A 23,887-nucleotide genomic window follows, 5' to 3' on the forward strand; every position below is an offset into this window, starting at 1 on the left:
TAGCCTTAAATCAATTCTGAGTCAATCTTTTTTTCTATTGATGTACATTTATAATGTTGATAATGTACCTGTTACACTTACATATGTGTTATTATTGTTATCATCCATGGTTAGATAAGATGAAAACAGCTCAACTTCCGCCAAGTCAGACTTTGCGACAAGTCGTCAGAAGAAATCGCCAGAGAGAGCAGACCGATGGCTCCCGTCGTTCAGCGTCAACTACATTAGAAACTGTTCTAATTTTACTGCTGATTTATTGGAGTGGTGCTATGTCTTCGGGAATGACTGGACAAACACCGTAAGTATCCGTTTGTTGTAAATGAATATGGTTACTTTAGTAATACGAGTTAACACTACACTGAACAGTAAGCTAGCCAGCCAAGCTAATGCTTGCTAACGTTACCGTGTTTGTCTGTTTAATACACCAGCTAGCTAGCTAGCTAGCATTGTTGTGGCCTGCTAACAAAAATTAGCTTGAGGGGGATCACTTGTGCGCGCACAAGTCATTATGAGGAGGCTGACTATAGAGTGTTTGTTATCAAAATACTAAAACACTGTATTCTTCAAGTTTTAAATAGATATATTGGTAAAACAAGCGTCCAAAACAGGATTGTAAGGTTAACTTGTTAAGTTAGTTAACGTTAGCTCAGCCTGGCTGTTGTTGGTTTAACGTTAGCTAACAATAAACAGTTAAGATACCGCAACGTCTGTTTATTTGGCACAACATACAAACGGTGTTGTTAGCTTAGCCAAAAATGCAAAGTTGACCAACAAAAGACATTTAAAACTACACCATTTAACGTTAACTTTTAATGTAGCGTTAACTTATTATGGGGGCTATTACGCTGCCGCGCGGTAACTCTCCGCCTCCAGTCATTTCAACAAGGGGAAGGCGGCAGAGGGTGAAGCGGTTTTGATCATGGCGGTAAAGGCTGTTTTATGCTTCATGCTTCAGCGTCAACTCCACGCCGTAGCTATGGCGTCGTGACCAAGCCACCAGGAACAGTGTCATGTCTTAAAGCAGCCATGGGCTTAGCGGCCAACGGTGGTTGCTTTTGCATCAAGGGTGTCATGACCAAGCCCCCAGGAACAGCGCCATGTCTTAAAGCAACCATGGGCTTAGCAGCCAGTGGAACTGCACCCCTCTGGCCCAGAAATACTTTTCCCATAGACTTTGCATGGCGAAAGAAACTATTATATTTAAGCAGATCATTTTTTTGGGGGGGTACATCAACTTAACACTTAAAGGGTCCTTGTTTAAAACATCACGTTTTTTAAAATTTTTTACTTTCACTAGTAGCCAAATCCAGAGTTATTAAACTAGGCATGATGAATGTGCATAATGGACGCGCGGGACTGCCCCCGCTCCTGTCGCCCGCTCCTGTTGCCCTGCACTGCGCATATATAAAAAAAACATATGACTGATGACCGTTCTCCCGAGGTCCTGTAGCTGTAATAATGGATATAGCTAATGGCTGTAATTCACCATGTGTTCTATTAGTACATCCATGGTATTATCTTATGATACATCCGATGGATGTATGTAGGGCTGTCCCAAATGATTCTTTTTTTTAAACGATTAATATAGCGATTCTTTTTTCAATTAGTCGACTAACCTTAAAAAAATGTTTGCTTGTAGCAATTATTTTCCCATTGCTCAATTGTTAACAATTTACACAAAACAAATTTCAATAAGGTTCAAATCTCTATTTATTAAACATTTTTAACACTGCACTGTTCAAGTAAAATGAATTTGTAGTGCAACCCGAAAGCAGATGTAGGCTATCAATCCAACAACAAAATAAAGTCACTTTCAGGAGTAATACAAAAATAAAAAAATTTAAGTAAACCGAGCAAGTGCAAAAAGAGTAGCCTGTATTTGTTTTTTTTTAACAGTAGTAGGTAAAATAATGAATAAGCTCTTGTTTAACATCCAAGCTCTTCTCCCTTTTAATCTCACAGTAAAAGTGCAATTTTAGCAACATATGAAATCAGGTGTATCAAATAAATCCAACATAAGGCAAGCTGCAGAGTGTCTGATATAACAGTTTGTAATCGATTGGGTCACTCATGATTAAGGCTGAGCAATTTTATCGATTCTGCGATATAAATTGATATTTTTTCCCCCAAGAAAGTATTGATTTTTAAGCCGCGAGTATCGATACATAAGTCCCATTCAAATCCCCCGTGTATACCCCCGTTCACGTTGAAGGAAGAGCGATTTGGTCAGCCAGCCGCTAGTGTCGCTGTAGAGCAGCCAACATCAACTGGCGGCCCGTCGCCAAAGCTTTTAGTCTGGCCCGCAGAATAATCATGAATTCACAAAATGTAAAGAGGAAAAAATGCGTTCTGTTATTTATCATTTCAAGCATTTAGAGCAAAAACCCAGCCCCCTGTATTTACATCTCTATTCACATGCCGGGATTCTGTACAGCTATGCCCAAGCTCAACACACAGCTGAGCTGAGATGTGTGTGCGTTAAAACCATGGTTAAAACACACACACAGCTGAGCCGAGATGTGTGTGCGTTAAAGGTTAAAACACGCAGCACCTGACTGGGAACGATACAGAGTTACCAATGGCCGCTGGGGCAGATGAACTCACGCTGGTCTCTTTTCTGTAAATAGGCTACAATTAAACCTTCGTGAGTAGAAAGTCAATACTTATCAATGCACTCACCTGTGTAGACCAGCATAAACGTGTAGAAAGCGATATTTCAATCTGCTCAGTCCACCGCGCTGTTAACACAGCTCTACTCTGCAAATAGCGAATTTTTACAAACAAGCTACTTTTGAGCACTCTCGTTTGAATGAACGGGGCATCCCGCCGAACGCTGTATCCAGTTCTCTTAATACGTCCATGGTCGTGACGCTTTCGGAGCTCTGCGTCGGGGTTGCTTGGCATTGCGGTGCATTTCACTGCCATAACACTAGGGGGTGTGTAGCTTCGAAGTTCGGTGTCTCCTGTGTCGCTCACCACCGAATGGTACTCAGAATGGCAAACCCCTTAGACTGTCATGCTAAAATATTATTTTTATTTGTTTGGTCTTTTCTTGCTTAGATTTTGTAAAAGGTATAGAGAAATAGACACAGTAAAATCCATTGACCTAGTTACTCTAACCAGAAAATAAGTCTGAGGTTATTTGCGAGGTGTCTGCCAGCCAGTTTATGTTAGCAAGCAAACTTTAGCACAACTGCCCAGAAAGTACTGCTTGCTGGCAAAGTGCTAATTTCAAAACGTTACTGACATATAGACACTTTACAAACGGATAACCCCGTCATTGTAACCAAAATATGTCGGAGTTTATTTGCAAAGCTTATGTCTGTGAACTAGCACATTGCTACTCCCCACAGTAGGCTGCTTGAAACACCGACTATCAACGCACAGGACAAGTTGACCAATCACAGTCCTTGAGGTCTGCGAGGTCTTTTTTTTTGGAGGTGCACAGCGTTGCACAGGGGTCTCCGGGGGTACGCCGTTGATTCGACGCAGAAGCATAAATAAGCCTTTTGCCCGGCCGAGTGGACACGCACAGATTCTGCTCTGCCACCCAGAATTCATCATGCTAAACTTCTGGCGGTAACCGCCGGGCGGCAGGAACCACTTTCATAAACACGATTGCTGCACAGCTGTGTGAAACCATCTTTAATGTTACACGATTGGTTGCAATAAACCGCCATCCACAAACATAACCAGTGCTTTTAAAATATAGAATATGTTCCATGAAGTGTATCCCATTTTTTTCTTTTCTTTTCTATGAACAAGAACCATACAGAATGCAGTGTGTTTAAAAAAAATGTCCCATATGCCCCTCCACCCTGTTTCTGATCTGATGACTCTCAATCATCTAACATTAGCTGGAATTATTGCCACTAAAGTTGCAGCACCATTTTAATCTTGAAGATGTTTTGCCACTCTTAATATTCAACACATCTTCAAGATTGAAATGGCAAGCAAGTCCACTATCTTACTTTTTATGTAGTTGTTAAAATGGTGTAGTGAATGTGATTTTTTTTTTTTATTTTTATTTTTTTTTTATAAAGTATACTTATTTAATTGTTTTTTTCTTTTCTCAGGTGCCTTTCCAGCCGATGGGATAAGACAGCCCAACCTAAACAAAGTTTAGATGTGAGGCAGCAGAGGAGTAGTGAAAATGCAGCCCACTCTGTCTCTTTATCAGGAGTTGTCAGCACTGCCGGTTCAAACAGCACCGTTTCACAGCCACCACAAACGGGAGAAAAGCCAGCACCTCAGGGAGGAGTTGAAATGGCTGCGGCCATGGCTGCTAAAATAAATGCCATGTTAATGGCAAAAGGAAAGCTGTTGACTCCTCCACCGTTACTTGCAAAGGTGCACATGATTTAAAAAGCTATAGCAAATAACTGTGTAATTGTTTATGCAAACATTAAGGGCTTACAGTTTTCCTTGTCATTTCACATGTCTTTTAGACCCCACCAAGTGTGTGTGTGCCAACCACTACAGAAGAAATGGTGGTCACAGAGGTTGACATAAACGATGTACCGCTAACTTGCAGGGACCTTCTTACTAAAGGCAAAACACAGGAGGAGGTAAGTTGAAAGTGAGCATTGCAGTGTTGATTTGACACGCATTAGTTAAAAGAAAATGGGGACTGTTTTTCTGTGTCGACTTGGCTTCTGTCGCTGCCTCTGGCCAGGTCGTCTTTGTAAATGAGAATTGGCTGTCAGTTGACTTATTTGGTTAAATTAAGGTAAAATAAAATTTTAGAAAGGTCTTCAACCACTTTAAATAAACAAGCAACAATTCTCTACAAGTCTCTCTCTTATGTCTTAATCAAATTTCCCATTACCTTTTTCAGATCCGACAGTTTAGTGGAGCAATCGTCTCAACGAAAGGTCATTACATGTCTGACGCCGAAAAGGGAAAAGCAGGGTATGTACTAAGACTAGGGATGTCCAAAGATAATCGGATTCCTTTTAATACTTGAAATCTGTACCGTGTCCGATCTGATTCTTATTTTTACCCAAATGTTGATTGTATCTTACACATGAATATGTATGAAATAACTGCTGTAGCCTCCTATTTGGCACACCTGTCCTTAGAATTGACTTGGGACATCTCTAATTAAGACATGATCTTTTTCCTGCAAAAGTAATATTCTAAAAGTAATCAATCTCATAAGAATGGCTAACTTGATGGTAGACTATACAATATGGTATTTATTTGTTTCAATGACCTACACATCTTTGCAATTATTAGGGGTTTATTAGGGGTGTCACGATTCTCCAAATCCTCACTTCGGTTACATTTTCGATTCTACGGTCACAGCTCGATTGGATTGTCGATTTTCACATTTATTTTTAAAGCACAGGTTGCTATGCCATTTTTAGACTTTTATGCAATATAATATCTGACCTTTATTTGCAATGACCACACTACATTGTCAAATTTAAAAACATTTATTAACAACAGAATGTAACAACTATCTTCAGTCAATTGGAAACATGACAATTTGTCAATAAAGTAAAAAAAGCGCTGGAAGGCACTAGGATTAGGCTATAGTTAGGATTAGGTGCCTTGCAGACGACGGTCGCAGCGCTGCCTTGAAGGCTTGGTTGGGGCCTTAAAACGCCATCGAGCCAACACAGCGGTCTTATCAGCTGAGCATATAGATAGCCAAGAGGGTGACTCAGCAGTCCACTAACATGTTGCTCTCTCTAATATATCCAATATAAGCTGTTCCGTTTAGGCTACAAAATGTGCATGCAGGCTGAAATTCAACCGTGCGGTTTTGTCGGGATTAAGCTATAAATAGAAGGAAACTCTGCTAGCTGCTAGGCTAATGTGTAATGGTAACCCACAAAATATGGTACACGCACATAGCAGAGCTTGCAAACTGTGGCTTTTTTGTCGACAACACAAACGTTGTCAACATAACTCACTGGAAATCCAAAATACTTCCACACCAGCGACTTCACTGAAAGAGAAGGGTATTAAAGTTCTGTCGATGGGTTTCCTGCATCTGCAGTTGCCATGCTATCTTTTGATTGGCTGTAGCTAAGCGTAGCAGCACTTCAACACGTGTGTTTTTTTTCCGCTTGACAAGCCGACTGGACGGGACATCGACTGTTCAATTTTTTTATTTGAAATTCGAGATTGACTTAATTTCTGTCGATTTCAATTTAAAATCGAAATCGTGACACCCTTGCTTACTGTTCACCAAAGACATCTCAACATATTTACAAGGAGTGTAAGGTCCATCCAATAAAAATGTAATCAATCACTTGCCAGGAATGATTGAGTGTTAAAATGATACTGGGAAGAAAAAGAACAAATGTTTGGAGGAGTGCAGAAGTTATGTGTTGTCCATGACATTTCTTATTTGCTTTCTTTCAGACAAAGACCTTTGTATTTGCATGTCCATGGAAAGAACCATGGGCAGGTCAATAGTAAGTAGCTCATTTTAAAAAATCTGCTCAATATGCAGAGTCTGGCATTGTTTTCATCTGATTAACAAATGTTATAAGCATTCCGATACCTGTTGTTTATAGCTAATGTCCAAACATTGTTGACCTTTCTGCAAAATCAGAGGCTGTGCTGAGGATAAAGGAGATCATCTCTGAAGACCTGTTGAGGGCCTCCGCAGCATCAGGACAGCAGATGCCTGTAATGCCTCCGCTCACACTCTACCCTCAGCCTCCTCGGCCTGTCATTACCCCACCCGTGCCACGGATGCCCAACACAACCTCAGTGCCAGGACATCGGCCTGCAGCTCCTCATTCAGGGGTAGGCAAGACATGACGTCTATGTTGAAGTTCACCCCTCTAAAATGGTGGTGAAACCTGTACAATTATGAACCCTACTGTTTTCAGGTTCATGTATTTCGTGTTTCAACTAGAACATGTTTACATAACCTTAAACAACGTATTTTTCTCATACTGCCCATGGCTGCTGCACCTGTATTCACCCTCTGTCTGAGATCCTCTGTTGGAGTGCCTGTCTCTTTAAGCCCCCCTCCCGAAAAGCCCAGTTTGCCCACAGCAACTTAATACGAGATAATGTCTGGCTTTTGTTTGCTATTTAGTGTTGGCAAAAAAAAGGGTAATGCTCTGAATGTGCTTTTTTCCCTCAACCTTTTTTTTATTAAAAAGATATTGTAAACAATTCATTATGCAGCTCAGGTCTTTTGCGTTGAATGTTGATTGTCTGTGTCAGTCAGGAGTCAGGATTTTACAAATGGAGGTTAAGAAAGTGAGGCAAATGAAGACCATGTTGCCTGCACTGATACCCACCTCCCAAATTAAGTAGCAGCGAGAACGTCCCTGGCTAAAGGGAAAAGCCTTGGATTTCTGCATCTGCTTACAAAGCCGTTTTCCTTTTTTCAAAAATATTAATTTAAAAAAAAAAAAAAAAAAACACTTTTTTTCTCACCCTTTTTGGCCCCCACAAAGATTTTTTTTTGTGGATCTGGAGCGCGTTGCCCTTCGTTAAAACGTGAATGAAAAGGTTGAGGGTCCTGGAGGTTCGTACCTGAGTCACATCCAGGCAGAGACGGGGGCTCGAGTCTTTCTCAGGGGAAAAGGTTCTGGCTACATCGAACAAGCATCAAAACGAGAGTCCTTTGAGCCTCTTTATGTCTACATCAGGTATGTTCATTTCAAATGCTCACATTTGGCAAACTTTTCGAGTTCCTTATTGGGATTAGTTTACCAGAAAGGGAGATCACACAGAGGGTATTAAAGCACATAATATACAAATATGCAAACACAATGTCACTATACGAGCTACGAACAAGACCCATGTTTATTTTAAAATGAAACCACAATAAGAGGATTTGATTTTAGTTACTAAAACATTTTCCCTAAATCATAACAGATCATGACTTAACATGCTTGGTGTAAAAAAAAAAGTGAAGTAAACCCAAATTTAAATCCCATGTTGCATTTTTTTATTTTGTTTCATTTGCACATAAATGCTAAAACCGCTTTCTTTTTGCTCTTAGTTCTGTTAAATCATATTTAACATTTGACCCGTTGTGTGTTACAGCCACCCAAATTCAGCTGGATTGGAGTCAGCGAAGAAACTCACTGAGAGTCTGCTGGAAACTGTAAGTTCATGATATTGTCCCCACAAATGAAGTTGTGAGTTTAACTGAATTAAATGATGCCTAGCCTAAGGGAGGTTTAAGAAAGTGAAACTATTAAAGTGTTTAGTTTTCACTGATACCCACCTCCTAAAGTGAAAGTGGTAGTGTGAACCACCTAATCTCCAGAGAGAGGTTTTGAGTGCTCTGCACCTACCCACAATGCAACTCGGCTGTTAAAAATAAATAAACATAGCTTTTGTGGATTGTTATCAAGTTTCTCATATAGTTTTTGTTTTACTCTCGTTCTCCAGGTAAGGGATGAAAATGCCCGTATGGCGTCGATGTACACAGCCACTGGCTCAACACAACGTGAGTATTCTTTTATGCCTTGTAACTAATTCCAACAGGGTGACCAAATATCCGGTACTAGCTGGCTGCATTCTTCTTGTTGTAATTTATCATCCCTTGTCCTTAGTGGCTTAAAGGGATGGTTCAGAGTAACTTCACCCTAGGGTCCTTTGCACCTTGAATTGAAGAAAATGTAATGTCCGCAACACTGCTTAAACTCCCATATTTAATATAAATGCATATACTTGCAACGTTTCGACCCTGCTGGGTCTTCTTCAGGCAAATGATGAACACATTTGATGAAAGGATATATGTAGGGCTCACATTCAGCTGACACACCATCTGGCTTCAATTAGCCTGATTAGGTCTAAATAGCCCAAAAGGGCCTCACCCATGACATCTTCACAGAGAGTTTCACCATACACATCTCCAAAGAGGGGGGGCCTTTTTAAATTACAACATATCCAAAAAGGTAAAATGTCCGCTACAGACACGGTAGCGCTTCTTCTTTAGCGTCTCGACTGGCGTCGTGATGTTCATTTTGAGAACGACAAGCCACTGTTGTAGAAGCTCCGGGTCATTGTAGCAAAACGGCAGATCATGGAAGGTCTCCGGATTGAACCTTTTTAGCTTTTATACCGCAGCCAGGATAGATACAACTGGGTGGCAACTTGTCCTATCTTTTAACTCACGCTGCAGTAGTCTGAAGTGACTGTGAAGTGACTGTGTCTGACTATCTCACGACAATCCTCTGCTCAGTCATGTGTACAGCCATCAGGCAAGTGTTATTTAAATAAACTCCTGGTGTACTTACAAACTTTCCAATGCCTCGTTTTATGAGTACAGAACCTATTTGTACTAGTGTAGAAGTTTGGTACCATTCCGGGCATTATTAGTGGTGTAATTTACGAGATACACCTTTTGGTTCCATTAGCGCCTGCACTAAGCTATTTGGCTGATAGCACTAACTCGACCAATGTTAAGCTTCTGGGGGGTTGTTTGGCTCGTGGTCAAGGTGCAAAGGACCCTAGGGTGAAATTACTCCGAACCATCCCTTTTAACAATAGGTTGAAATAGTACTTCACAGTTGTCAAAACACCGTTATTGATTCATGTGATATATGCTATTAACTCCACGTTCTATACTTTCATTTCAGCATACGCAGCACATGGATTTCCACCTAATAGCAATTACTCTAGCCAGGGGTCCTGGTATAACTACCCAGCAAATGGGTATGCTGGCGGCTATTCAGCGTACTCAGGAGCCAGTGGTTATTGGAGTAATGCAAATGGTCCCCCAAGTCATTCTAACATGTCGACAAACCCTCCATCTTCTCAGGCAATGGTTCAGTATCCGGTGTGTCCTAGGAAACCCCATCCTTATCTCGTCCAGGTAATTACCAGAGATTAAGGCTACCACGAATTGTTTTCAGCATTCACGTTAGTTTTTTATTTATTTTTTTACATTTTGATTGATTTGAAAAAGAAATATTTGATTTGAAGCAAGTAAAATATTTAAATATTAAGTAACAATATTATATTATTTAATTGGCATTACGTAGTGAATCATTTAAAACATTGACCAGTTATTAATTTCAGCACAAGTTTAAACCTGCCAAACAAGCTTCATGTTAAAAGGTTTTGTGCTCCTTTCAGCAAGGACACATGACCGCTGTCGCAACAACCTTTTTAAGAAGTTTTAGGCTTTTCTAAAATCCTGCTGCTGCATCAGTGTGTATGTGTTGGTTTTGCTCTACTTAAGCATCCTGGCAGCAGTGAGACCGTGGCGCCTGAAGGATCTTTAAGCACCCCACCTGACCCAGGAAGTCCCAGACGTCATTTCCAGGAGGGGTCTCAGGAAGAACAGGTTAGCTGAAGAGCAACACCTGTACATATCACTGAAGGATAATTCTGGCAATTATGTCTTTTACTCAATGATTTACCTGTTCTTGTTACGGCTAGCAGTTTAAAGCGTAACTCTTGCCAAAATGCAACCTAGGGTGTTTTTGTGAATGCACCCAAGTCAAACTTTCATTTAAAAGCGTAATTAGGACGGAAACGCCACTTTTAAGAATTATCTTCTTTCTTTTTTCGGTCAAATGGCCTTTTGAATGGGAGTGCTAGGGGCACTACGGTGATGGCATCAAAATCGCTATTTTGAGAACACTAAGAAGGCTCAACACAACATGAAACTTTGCTCGAAGTATCACCAGGGGCTCTACACATGAACTCCAGCACTGAGAACATTGTTTGTGTACACAAAGATTACTAAAACTTACTTCAGCTGTTTCCGGTTGCTACCATCTCGCCAGTCAAAAAGTGTTGATCTCCGAATGCGAATGAACTGACTCCATAGGAGGAAATGTCATTCTTATGAGGCTCCTTTTTCAACTACAAGGTCAATATTGTTTTTGACTAACGACAAAACAATTCATTATCCATGCAGTTATATGGAACTAAGCTTTAGGAGCTTTCATCTTTACTCTCCAGAAACACCCAAAGCTAAAGTCTGAGCCTTCTTAGTGTTTTAAAAATAGCGATTTTGATGCTACCATTGTAGTGCCCCTAGCACTCCCATTCAAAAGGCCATTTGACCGAAAACAAGAATACCGTAAATCTTAAAAGTGGCGTTTCCATCCTAATTATGCTTTTAAACTAAAGTTTGACTCTGTTACATTCACAAAAACACCCTAGGTTGCATTTTGGCGAGAGTTACGCTTTAAACTGTCCGGTCTTCACCATTCATAGAGAATGGAAAAGCTTTAATCATCACTGCTAAACCACAAACATTGTATAATTACAGTTTTATATTCTGTGAAATGAAAAGTATCAATGTCAGTTTCAGCTTGTCCTGCATGCATGCGTGCGGTCTCTGTAGCTCTCTTGTCTATTTTTAGACTAGTTGAGTAGCGAGTCACATAAACGTCAAATTACCACCCTTAATACAAATGGTCGTTATACAAGGATAAGCTGGGTTGTTTGATCACAGACATGGGTTTAAGCTGTGTCACTAAGTCTGAAAATGGATGCAATTCTGACCATTTGGAAATTGCCAAAATCAACTGACAACCCTGAAAGCATTTCAGGCTCTGTCAAATTTCGTATTTCATTATATCTTTTTGTCATGAGACATATTTAGAGGTTTAAATTAAATTAGAGCCTTTTTCAAATGTTTTTTTTTTTTTTTTTTTACATTTTTTATTTTATGTGAAAATAAAACATAAAAAAAAAATGAGGTTACCACATAGTATAATTCCTATAGATCAAACATTTTCTTTTATTCTTAAATGTTTTGTACTTTGCTGTTTAGCCTACTAGCAAATCTCCAGAGGGGCCTGCTCATCAAGAGTCTGCACTTCCTGCCTCCAGTGTTGGAGAAGAGAAAGTAGTAGAAAGGTCTGTTGGTAGATCTAATTTCCCTTGTATATTGTTCTTCATGAATCTTGTGTGGTGTAGATATTGACGTTTTTCTCTCTTCAGGATTCTGATGCCCCCACCGCCACCCCTCTTTGTGGCTCCTGCCCCAGTTGCACGCAAAAGGCCGAGAGACACGGCGGCAGAAGATCCAGTCAGTCTGCCTGGCATTGGCGCCTCAATGGGTATGCATTTCTTTATCAGCACATTTACTGAGAGCCTGAGTACTCAGACGTGTCTGTTGCATGACATGGCATCTCCCCCCCCCCCCATGCCATGAACGGGGGAGGAGTGGAGACCTGTGTGAATCTCTCCACTGGTAGATCCCACTAACACGCTCTTCTTGTATATGTTTTTTGTCTTTCCCTTGTTCTCTCTCTCAACATGTGTCCCTGGACCTGCCTGTTATGGATGTGTGCTCTGCTGCCGTTTCATTTGATATCTTCCCTCCCCTGGCTGTGGATCAAACGAACTCAAAAACCACCGCTAACATGGGGCTCCTCAATGGGTTTTCTTTTTGTTTTCTCTCGCTTTGTCGTCATCCTCCCCTCCCAATTTTCCCCCACCTTCTCTTTGCTTTTCTGTCTCTCCATTTTTATTGTGCCCTAGCAGGTGTTCAAGAGGAGCTGTGCGAAAAGAAGTCTAAAGTGGACGAATCGGGGCTTGTGCCCTATGAAGGAGACTCCTCAGATGAAGAGGAGGAGAGGACACACAGCAGTAAGACAGATAACTCATAACCCCTGCCCTGCCCCATCCCCCCTGTCCAGGAATCCCACAGACCCAAAGTCTACATTCAGTAAATTAATATAGTTCTCAAACCCAAACCCCAATAAAAGGAAAAATCCACCCTTGCATTTTCAAACACTGTTTTAGGACTATACCAGTGTTTTACCCCATTTACTTGAAATAACAAATATAGTATTGATGAGCACTTACCAAGCAAGCAGACAGTTTTCCATTCATCTCAGTATGGCACTTAAGGCCAATTTATGCTCCTGTGCTAAATCTACGGCGTGGGTACGTACGTAGGTACCTGGAGATACGGACCCTACACTGTAGCCTGACGTGCACCTCCTTAAAAATGTAGCTACATGTCACGGCGACATAGACCACAACAATGTCACATTTCCCCCTACTCATTTCATGCTTCTTCATAAACAAGAAATCAAGAAGAGGGTACATTTTTCCTGCTACAGATTCCTGACCGTGGTCAGAAAGCACAGGGGAGACACTTTCTTTCTCCCACTATGCCTCTAGAGTTAGTACTCGCTCCAAAGCTAATCACAGTCACTCTCTCACTCGCTCTACCACACACTCTGGCCCTGCTATTCTCCCTGCGATAGAGATTGACCCAGACACCAATGCACAAGTATAAAAGCTCTGCGTAGAGCCCCCACAGAAGCATAAATCCAGCTTTAGGGACACTTGGTTGACATTTCTGGTATGACTTTTATGTACTGAAATCCATTTTAGGACTTAAAGACAGATGACCAAGCTTCATACACTGAGGAGGTTGACAATCTTTATACAGCGTTAATGTAAAGTACAGATTATTTGTAGTAAACTGGGTGAAGATGCAAAAAACACTGGTATGGTCTTTGAATTCCCACTTTCTGATGTTTGGTGCTTTCCTGGACTCTTAAGGAAGAAAGGTTTTAATTGTCTTGTCCTGTTGTAGGTTTTGCTTTGTGTACTTCCGTTTCAGTTAGTGTTTTTATTTTTCTCCCTGAATGCCTTTCTGTAACCGCTCACACAATGGGTGTGAACCTGTTGGTTTTAGTCAAAGGTGGGCATATTTAAATGTATGCCCAACTTTATAGCAACTGTATATATTGATAATCTGCCAACTAGTTTCATTGTGCATATGTTTGTAGCCACATGTCTTAAAATGCAGCACATCTTGTGGCTTCATGCTCGTTAGGGAAGTTTGAGGTTTTGGTTTTAAAAAACAAATTCCTTTTTACGGTGTCTTTCTTCCTTGTGTTACTGTGGTCTTGATAGAAGCCTTTTTTTTTTTTTAATTCCAAGGGTCTCCCTCTAAAACGTGCACTTACCAGTTTCTTAAATACAGAGACATTTTTTGTTGGCAAAATATATATCTCTATTAAACAAAATATTCACGTTTTACAGTGTGGAAGTATTCAGGGTGGATTTTTCCTTTTTTAAAGATGTGAATACTTTATAAATATTTTTATTTCTTAAAACAAACTTCTTTGGTTAATCAAAAACAAGCCCCTTATTTCTTTCTTTTTTTTAATTTGAACACTTGGTCTGCTGCAAGTTACTGATGCTATAAATACATATTGTAAAATTCAGTTTAACTTTTTTCATATCTTGGAAAATGGTGTATGCCTGTTCCCATGGAATACTATAATAAACCACCTAAAAACCTTATTGTCTTTGGATCCCACACATTTTATATTGCTGGGGAAGGTCATCAGATTTTTTTAGGTTTTTATAATTTGGGTGTTTACAATGTTTATTTTATTTTTTATTAGGGCTGTCAACCAGAACTTTGATAAGTATTAATAACCAAAGTAGTTTCACTTTTTTCCATCCCTGGAAAAGATTGCTGGAGTCAGATGACTGTGTACTCGGGAGCCTCTATGTCATTGTGTACAGTAAGAGCTCCTGGGTTGTCCAGGCCAAAGCAGGGGTGGACATAATTTCGAAAGTGACAGTGGAAGGTGTGTAGATGTTGTTCCAGATCCACATTAAAAAAGGACAGAGTCCCCCTCTCGTAGTCCAGTGCCACTCCTATCCGCACTGGGTTTACTGTAATCCTCAGGTCTGGACTCCAGCCATTGTGCAGAAACTCATATTTATGCCTAAAGGGAAGAAAGCGGCAACATTATGATTTTATAAAGCAAAGAAGTTCTTAATATAGAGCTTTTTCCTCTCCTCCTGATGTGATCATGTTCCCACTGTCAGCCATTGGTAAAGCAGATGCTGAGTCATGAGCCAGCAGTAGGATTTGAAATGGCTGCAGATAAAAGAAAATGAGGAATGTGATTGCGTGTATGCAGAATCACCAAGAAGATACCCACAATGGAAACCACATTTAGGTCTTGTGTGATATGTTGAACTGAATGATTTGTTAAATGTGACAATTCAACTGTCCTGCTTTGTTACCATAGCAACATTTAGAAAAGCAACATCTTCAACAGTGGGCTTTTCTACCTTCAATGGGCTTAGTTTTGCATTGAGGGGATGCATCATTTTTTGCTTAGGAAAGGCAAATGTGGGAGGCTATGCATAGTCTTGGCCCAGTTTCCATGTATGCAGTTAGTATTCCCTCAGAGGATAAGCATGCTAATTGTGGTATCAGATTGGCTGAAAAATCTGTGCCTATGTAAGCCAGTTTTTCACCAGCTTGTACCAGAAGTACACTTCATCAAGTGAATGAGCGGCAAACCAAGGCTACTTTAACCCTTGTGCTTTGTTAAAACTTGGGTTACACAAACTGACTTGATAAAGCTGACAAAATATGAAAAGCATAAAGCATTATTACTACACCAAACAAGGGAATTCAGGTTTCAGTATCTTATCATGGGACATTACTTTAATTTGACTGTAGTCAAACTCCTAACAGAAACCTAATTTGGGAGTAGTGCTTCGTAAAAGTACTGTTAACAGCTGGGGTCTTCAGGTTAAAGTTTATAAAAATAACAGAGATGGTGCACTGTTACCTGGACGGGGTGAGAATGTGTCTCATACACCAGGAGGTGTTGTTGGCTCCGAGGTACGAGTTCCTCTCTGTGTCTTCGGATGCAACGCCGATCCTAAACTCCGTCCCATCATCCACCTCAACTTCCCAGTAATGCCGGCCTCGCACTGGGATCAGATCCCCCAGGACAGCTACACATCTGTGCATACACCCAGTCTTATTTTACAGAATTACACTAATAATGGGCTATCTTAAAAAAAAATATATATCTTCTGTCACACTTTTTTTTTGTAATAATAAAACAAATCTGTCACACAAGCAGCAATTATATGCTGTACCTGGTAAAGGTGTTGTTATCGTCTAAGGCCATAGCGCTAATTGGCAGCTCCTCATCTCCATAAAACATGGTGAAGCCGTCTTCAGAGATGGACAGGCAAGGATGGGCAGTGTCCTCCAGGAGGTAGAAGAATGTACCTGCACAGGTAAACGAATGTTAGTCAACATAAAAATGTGCAAAAAGCAGTGATTTGAAGTACAGTATTTAAATACAAATTTGAGGCACTTGTACGTGTTTTTACATCTGATGCTACTTTATACTTTCCCTCCACAACCGTTATTTAACAGCTATAGTAGTTTTTTTTTTAGATCATGATTTTATAAAACAAAAAACAAGTAAAAATATGATGCATTGTTACATCCAACTATCCAACAATATATAAGGCAGTTCAAATTAATGCAGAGATTCCCAACCTGGGAACCAGGACCCACACCTGAGGCTAGTTTGACTACTTCTACTTTGCCTATGCTTTAAGTACATTTTGTTGCTAATACTTCTGTACTTCTTAAGTAAAAGTTCTGAATGCAGGAAGTGTAACAGGATATCTTTTATAAATCAGTAATGATATTTAAATGATCTGAATACTGGCCAAAAGTACCATGAACAGGCTGATCCCAATGCTTCTCACCTGTTGTGGAGACAGTAATAACTTCACTCCTGTCGCTGGGCCCGCCGATGTTGACTGCTCTCACAGAGATGAGGTAACGGCGTCCTGTCTGCAGCTGGATCAGACACTGACAGCTGGGCACGGCTACTATAGACCTGGAGGATTAACCAATGGGACAGAAGGCTGATATCATTTCCTTTTTAAATATACTAAATGCACAATGACGACAACTTTTTGGAATGGCTTTTATTTTCATAGCTCTACAAGAGCATATAACGCCTTGAAATAACATGTCTCTATACAATATTAGGTGGATAAATGGGGTGTTTAACTAAGAACTCTGTCATATTTGGACCACAGACCCATTTGAATGAATACAGTTTAGGCTCCTCTATCTAAGAAAAAAAACAAAACACAGACCATTCAAATGAAAGGTTTGACTTTGTGAATTGACCCCAAATGCGAGGACGGTATTCTAGCTGCGGCTGACAGTGCTGCAGGAGCAGAAGCTAAGAATAGATTTTCTAGGACAGAGTGTGTCTTGATTCAGCAGCTCTATAACCATAGGACCTCAAAAATCATAGGCAAGCACACACAAGGGCTCGTTTGTAATGGATGAATTGAAGCAAAGGCCTTATTAAAAGGACAGGCCAGTGAAGATAATTTCAAGGAAAGCAAATCGTGAGCTTGTTTCTATGTTGAATCTGTCAACTGTAGGTGCAGACAGACAGACAGACAGACAGGCAGACAGACAGATACTTAATTGATCCCGAGGGAAATTTAGGAAATGTTGTATGTCTGTTATAACAGTTCTTACTCCGTAGTACCGCTCTCTGTGCCATCAGTACCCATCTCACTGAGCTCCACCGTGTAAGAGTCTACAGGGTTGGGGTTCCCTGACTCCCAGCGGATCAGAGCAGCCTCTCGACAGCTAGTACACTCCCTCTGCTTGATCACTGGAGGCGACGGCACTAGAGAGAGAGAGAGAGAGAGGAATCAACCATTTAGACTTTATTCTCTCCAACATTAATCATACAGGGCTGGAGTGATTACAAAATAGAGAACAGTAGTGATTTTAGGGGACATCCTGAGACAACAGAACAACTACTTCAACTGTCACAAGCGTAAGGACGCCTCATGCCGTTGTAGGAGTGCGACATTCATTACCCGTCACGTATAAGGCCTTCTCGCTCGCTGGGCTGATGCCTGTGGTGTTGGTAGCAGTCACCCAGAGTTCATACTGAGCATTGGGCAGCAGATCTGTCACAGTGCAGTGGGTCTCCTTCACGTTGATCTTGCTTACTGCACAGAATGAATTGTGGCTGCAATGATCAAAGCATCGTCGCCAACATCCTCCTCCCAGTAAATCAAAGATTCCCACATCAACAGATAACTATTCCGACAGTAGATGGTGTTATAATGCAATGTGAATCTGCAGTCAGTGTCTCGGTGTTATACCATGTGGTGCACACGCGCTGTCTGCCGGTGTGTCCTCCAGCACCGGTCTGTAGTAGAGCTCGTAGTACTCCACCGTGTCGTCGGAGAACAAGCTCCAGCACACACGCAGTGACGTCTGGGTGGCAGAGTTGGGCATCTGGGGGTTGATCACCGGGGCAGATGGAGCTGTTTTTATATTGGAATAACATTTTGACCCAGTTTTGTCATCAAGTCATACCATCAAAGGCACTAAGATAGCAGTTTTGCATAAAAAGCGATACATAGTGACAGCTTGTTCTAGTTCAGAGATCTTCAACAGGGGGTCCTCATTCACTGGAGGGGGGCTTCCAAATTATTGTCAATTTGTGAAAGTTTTTTTTTTCAAAAATTAGAATGTCTTTAAACATAATTCCCACATATTATTAGCAAATATAAATCTCCACTGATGATATGATTATTGGCCAATAGGTATAGGTAGTCACTGTGATAGCCATACAGTTCATCCTAAAGATTCATTGTGCCACATGAAAGATGATTTATAAATTCATGCCAACAATTTATATTTTAATAGCTTAGTATTCTATGCCCTACACGTTATTGTAGCCCTAGTTTAATATGCAACTCATTTTATACAGTATATGTAATAGGGGGTCCCTGCTCCGCCTCTCTCTCAGTTAAGGGGTCCTTGGCTTTAAAAACGTTGAAGACCCCTGTTCTAGTTTAAACACAACACTGACTCCTTTTTGCTATTTATTATTATTCTTACCCATAAAGCAGTGGGTAAGAACAATTTTACTGAAGGTGTAAAGTACAGTGATATAAGCTTTGGTGAAAGCTCAATAAGGAAAACATTTCTCTCACACAGTATCCCTTTATTCCTCTACAGGTGCATTTTTGCTATTTCTTCTTGCTCTAACGCATCACTTCCGCTTCTGATTTGACGATGTCTGACCAATGATCTTTCCGCTCGTGTTCCTCAGGTCGAATCAGCCCTAAGATGTTGAATGTTGTTCAGTTCTGAGCTGCGGCCCTTTGCTGCATGTCATTCTCCCTCTTTCTCCCCTTTCATGTCTAATCTGTCCTATCGAATAAAGGCCTGAAATGACAAAAAAAAAATCTCCCCACCACCACAATTACCTCCAGGATGTTCAGGGAGATTCTACTGAGAGAGTTCCCATCACCCAGCTGCTGGCTTTACGTGGTTTGATTCTAGACTCCCATCTCCTATCTTCATGTGGGCCTATGCTTAATGAAGACACCTGAAATCAATGGGGTCTAATCACCTTAGTCTATCTCGGTTGCTAATCTTGATAAATATTGTTTTACTCTTCCAAATTTAAAACACTAAATGGGTGGTGACAGTACTGAGAACATCACTTGATTATTAACCCCGGGACAATTTGCACTACCCTATCCCATCCATACTGTTCTATTTATTTATTTACAAATGTACATACTGTAATTACACCTATACATAGCCATATTCTACTGCTCTTCATACTATTCATCATGCACATACACTTATTCTTAGTACTCTTATAATGTTACCACACTGCACATAGCTGTACATACTGTACATATCTGTCTATACGGTTCATACAGAATATCCATATTTATTCGGTTTTTCTTATTATATATTCTGCTAATACACTGCATATATCTATATTATTCTTACTACTATATACTATATACTTATAATGTCACTGGTACTACATTGCACATATCTGTACATGTTGTTCATACATTGTTCATATTACATAGCCATATTTATTCTGCTCTTGTAACACTGCAATATATTTCTTATTGCTTATGCACCACCGGTCTATACTTTTCTGCTTTTTTGCACTTCTGGTTAGATGCAAACTGCATTTCGTTGTCTTTGTACTTGTACTCTGCACAATGACAATAAAGTTGAATCTATAAGTTGAATCGATCTATTATTGACACACTGGCGGCCACCCTGTGTATAAAAACACAAAGCTAGCTGGTCTAAGCTGTCCAAGCGAACAATGTGTCAAAGACATCCTGCCAGATATGGACAAGACAATGAACCTTCATCTGCGTGCTGTACCGACACAGTCATTGATACGTGGATTGTGGGTTAACTGGGGGAACGGTTCGTAAATCAGACCTGGGACAACGTTGATGGAGTCCATCATGGTTTTGACATCTGACAGGTCAGCAAGGGGTGTGTTAAACTCAAGACTTGTAGACAACGTGAGGTCAACCTCCTCTTTGACGAACTCCTCGATTCTAGTGTGGTACAAAAAGAGAAAGAAAAACAAGTTGTGAATAATAAGAGTTAACATTTAGGGTACATTAGCAGCTTGTGTCATGCCGTTCATTTGCATCACTTAAAATGTATTCAGTTTGACAAAGAAATCTTTAAAAAATTAAAGGTCCACTTACTGGCTTTTCCTGGAGCATGTTGTGGTATATTGCAGTGGATGGAGTTTTCTCATTTGTCATGGAGACTGAGCTATATCAATGCAAAAAGCTAATAAGTGGACCTTGAGTACGGACTTAAATGTCAAAGCACTTTTTTTTCCGAAGGCCAAGAATTTACTTTCATGCTCAAAATGTGTCAACCTACACAATGTTAGTATGATACTGAAAGCAAAAACACCTGGAAACACAATATCAGCCCTGTGCCATTAATGGTTAATATTTTGAAACCGCACTGCAGTCACGGCCAGTGCAGCGTCACACCATGTGGCATACTCACTGAGCAGCTTCATAATTACCTTTTTATGGTGGGCATAACTGCCTATCAACAAAGGCCAAAGAAAGCAATTGAACAAAGTAAATAAATTTAAAAATATTTCATATCCACAATCACATCAGCTGTGATGTTGTCATCTATAATCATTTATACTAGGCATGGGAATCACCAGAGGCCTCACAATACGATATCATCACAATACTTATGTCACAATACGATATTATTGCGATTTTACAGTAAACATATTGCGACATTCTTCGATATAATTGCAATTTATTACCTATTTTCCCCCAACTTCAAATTTTTCCCAATTTCAAATTATGTCCCCACAGGAAAACATTGTCAACATCTGTTTTATCTTCATCTCACTTCCATTTCATTGCTGCAAAATGGGATTGTCGAGCAGACAAACTGACCAACACATGTATAATAATAGATCGATACTTGCCGTCTGTGTATCAAAACAGTATTGCCGCAGAAAATATCGCGATACTATGCTGTATGGATTCCCCCAACACACAATCAAGGACACCTTTAGGAAAAGCCTCTTGTCTTGGCTGCGGTAGACCTCCTGGGCTGTCTCAATGAGCTCCTTGGAGGCATCCATCTCCCGGCCACAAGCCAGCAGCTGCTTGTACAGGGCCTCCAGCTTGCCCTTCTTCTCCTCCTCCAGTCCAGCCGCCCTCTCGTCATATCGCTGAGACAACGTCTGGAGCACGTCGTTGTAATGCTGCTCCAAGTGCTGCTCCTGACGGCCAAAATTCTCCTGTACACACATTTATATGATCATACTTAGGGATTTACACGTGTTATGCGTTCAACAAAATATGGAAAGGAACGAAAAACCAGGAGAGCACGAGGAGGCAGTGAATAAAATGGATGCGTTTGGCTCTGACATCTTGAACTTTATTTCTGTCTTTAAGTTAAAAAACAGTATAATAATAACAAAGTATCCCCAAAATGCTCGCACAGACATACAATGATAAATCAATGTCAAAACACATTATACAACAATCAGTTTCACCAACATTTACCTCCACAGTGAGAAAGATTTCCTCCAGATGACCTGCAAAGTTCTCCATCTCAGCAACCTTCCCTTGCAACCGATTCCTGATTGTGACGCTCTCACCCTGAAAACAATTGAAAGTCAGACTTTTTTCTCTTTTTAATTCAAACTGGTAACATAAACAATTTTTCAGCCTGTGCTGTCAGGACTTTCTGCTCATGTCTTTGGCTTGGCAAATAAAACCTTACATGTGGACAGCTCTATTTTCTGGGAGTTAGCTACAAAGAAATCTGGAATTATAGATGTTAGCTCAAAGGTCATTAAGTGGAATTCATGGCCATTTTTAGGGATATAATATGATGTATAGTTAGTCAAGAATTTTTTAATGGCGTGTTTTGTGTTCACAAATTTTTACGGGTGCTGGTTCTGTATTTCTGTCACCTATTTTCACCAAGACCCATCTAGAAAAAGTTATTTAAATCCCAATGAAACCATTGGGGTTGAACAGAGGTCAATTAAAATAAGAAAATCAAATCAAATGTTTCATTCATACATGATGGGACAAATCTGTGTTAGTGTCCCCCCCACCTCGGTTCCTCTCTCTTTAAACACATCGTCATCAAGTCCTTCCGCCCCAGTGGGAGATGGAAGGCTGTCCTCACAGGGCTCAAAATGAAGGGACTCGTTGGTGTCAATAGAAAACCTCTGGAAGGTGGAAACTCCTCGGGTCGCCCTCCCTCCTCCGTCTGCCATGGCCGTCAACTCTCTGCTTAACTCCTGGTGCTCAGCTTCCTCTGCAATCACATCCAGTCTGCCCCCTCTGATCTCATTCAAGTCCATTAGGAGAGTCACTGTGGCTGTGGGAGGTTTACAATCCATTTATGATTCTCATACAACAACATTTATTTCAGGCCTTCCTGCTCTTACCTAATTAGATCAACAACAATTTAGAATAATATTCTAAACACTCTGCATCCAATATTAACCGAACAGAATGAACACAACAGACTATGAGATCTCTAAACAAAATTCGTCACACTTGCACTAAGCAAAATGCCTGTGCAGAACAATATGTTTGTCATCAAATGATCAATGGTGAATGAGCCGTTCATAGCAAATTACCTGGATAATTCAGCAAACCAGTCTGTTCTAAGCAGCCATTACAGGCCAACAGTGGTGTCCGACAAGCCAGCTCTGTAAGTAGTTCAACCCTCACCCAGAAGCTGTGACAAAAATAGATGGGACTCAGATTGCTCAAATGTCATAGGCATGCCAAACACCCATGCAGGAGGTTAGAAATGTATTGAATACAACTATTAATTTAAACTAATCAGGGGCCTCAGTTTTGTTAACAAAACTTGTGAAACTTAAGGGTCTGGCTATAATTGGATAATCTGTAAGCCTAATTCATTTGTAATTAGAAAATGAAGGCCACATATCTGTTATTTGTTTCAAAACCAAAAATGTGTCATTCAAGTGTCGGAATAAAAAAAAAAAGAAAAAAAATCGACCGATGTTTATAGTGTTGTTTTATAGTATTAACATGTAAGGGGTAGACTTAAGTTGCATCTTTCTGATTAAATGGATTTTTTGGCAGTCTACATATGCCCCATGTGTATTGTATTATTATTATTCTCATATTTAATAATTTTTTATATCATAATTTCGGCTTTTATCTCATTATAATTATATTACTACGTATGGGATAGTTTTGATGTTTGTTTGTTTTTTACTGGGGGGGTTTCCATAATAAACTCGTGTTGACTGGCAAAGAAGGGCTGAACACGAGACAGCTAACCCTGGTCCGACCCGGGTCATCAGTGTGAAAGAAGTATTATACACCCATGACCACTGTCTATGCCCATGGCTCTCCAGTAGGAGGTGGAATTCCCCTGACATGTGATTCAAAGGTCGAAGTTGAACACAATACAAGGGACGCAAAATTACGAATCCCACTATGGGCACGCCAAGTCCCGCCCTACGAAGCAGCTCGATTGGTTGGGGTTAGGCATTTGACATATGGTGCCTTCAGGGCTCCTCATAAACTCCCTAAGAGGTGATTCAAAGTATTTTGAACATGATATCGTAATTATGACCTTCTCTTCTCATCCATGGTTTGCTCGGTGATCGAAATTAGACGCTGGCACTTTTCCGTAACTGTTGCTCTGACGTTAGAAATCAAGCAACACTGACCTAGCTAGCCTATGTACACGAAAAATAAGATTACTGGGGACGAATTGCGTGATATCAATAATAGAAGCGGTGTTGTACTTGATTTCTTAGCT

General features: G+C 40.5%; 2 protein-coding genes across 2 annotated transcripts; one reads left to right on the forward strand and one right to left on the reverse strand.

The window, feature by feature from the left end:
• The first annotated feature begins 148 nt into the window (after positions 1 to 148).
• LOC120556478 (KH homology domain-containing protein 4-like) lies at positions 149 to 14,218 on the forward strand. Its single transcript, XM_039796123.1, has 14 exons — positions 149 to 298; positions 4,077 to 4,350; positions 4,449 to 4,568; positions 4,838 to 4,911; positions 6,376 to 6,428; positions 6,569 to 6,769; positions 7,475 to 7,625; positions 8,026 to 8,086; positions 8,377 to 8,434; positions 9,570 to 9,805; positions 10,175 to 10,279; positions 11,723 to 11,808; positions 11,893 to 12,011; positions 12,439 to 14,218. The coding sequence occupies exons 1-14, from the start codon at positions 270 to 272 to the stop codon at positions 12,561 to 12,563; spliced, it is 1,692 nt and encodes a 563-aa protein (XP_039652057.1). The 5' UTR covers positions 149 to 269; the 3' UTR covers positions 12,564 to 14,218.
• On the reverse strand, positions 13,336 to 22,870 carry LOC120555642 (fibronectin type III and SPRY domain-containing protein 2). The gene is made up of 13 exons (XM_039794523.1): positions 22,725 to 22,870; positions 22,191 to 22,459; positions 21,631 to 21,726; positions 21,129 to 21,362; positions 20,619 to 20,641; positions 20,006 to 20,127; positions 17,896 to 18,060; positions 17,605 to 17,739; positions 17,255 to 17,408; positions 16,459 to 16,592; positions 15,832 to 15,967; positions 15,516 to 15,692; positions 13,336 to 14,654 (listed from the first exon to the last, which is right to left on the reverse strand). Exons 2-13 carry the CDS (start codon positions 22,440 to 22,442, stop codon positions 14,405 to 14,407), a joined length of 1,878 nt encoding a protein of 625 aa, XP_039650457.1. The 5' UTR covers positions 22,443 to 22,459; positions 22,725 to 22,870; the 3' UTR covers positions 13,336 to 14,404.
• Positions 22,871 to 23,887: the final 1,017 nt, after the last annotated feature.

The sequence above is a fragment of the Perca fluviatilis genome, chromosome 3, assembly GCF_010015445.1.
Source record: "Perca fluviatilis chromosome 3, GENO_Pfluv_1.0, whole genome shotgun sequence".
Taxonomy (NCBI): Eukaryota; Metazoa; Chordata; class Actinopteri; order Perciformes; family Percidae; genus Perca; species Perca fluviatilis.

What these genes read in the sequence shown, in the direction of transcription:
- LOC120556478 (XM_039796123.1), top strand. Translation starts at nt 270, where the DNA reads ATGTCTTCGGGAATGACTGGACAAACACC. An exon ending in GGAATGACTGGACAAACACC is followed by an intron (nt 299 to 4,076) that starts GTAAGTATCCGT and finishes TTCTTTTCTCAG; the next exon opens with GTGCCTTTCCAGCCGATGGG. An exon ending in GAAGAGAAAGTAGTAGAAAG is followed by an intron (nt 11,809 to 11,892) that starts GTCTGTTGGTAG and finishes TTCTCTCTTCAG; the next exon opens with GATTCTGATGCCCCCACCGC.
- LOC120555642 (XM_039794523.1), bottom strand. Translation starts at nt 22,442, where the DNA reads ATGGACTTGAATGAGATCAGAGGGGGCAGACTGGATGTGATTGCAGAG. An exon ending in AAATCTTTCTCACTGTGGAG is followed by an intron (nt 21,363 to 21,630) that starts GTAAATGTTGGT and finishes ATGTGTGTACAG; the next exon opens with GAGAATTTTGGCCGTCAGGA. An exon ending in GTTATGCCCACCATAAAAAG is followed by an intron (nt 20,128 to 20,618) that starts GTAATTATGAAG and finishes GTACCACACTAG; the next exon opens with AATCGAGGAGTTCGTCAAAG.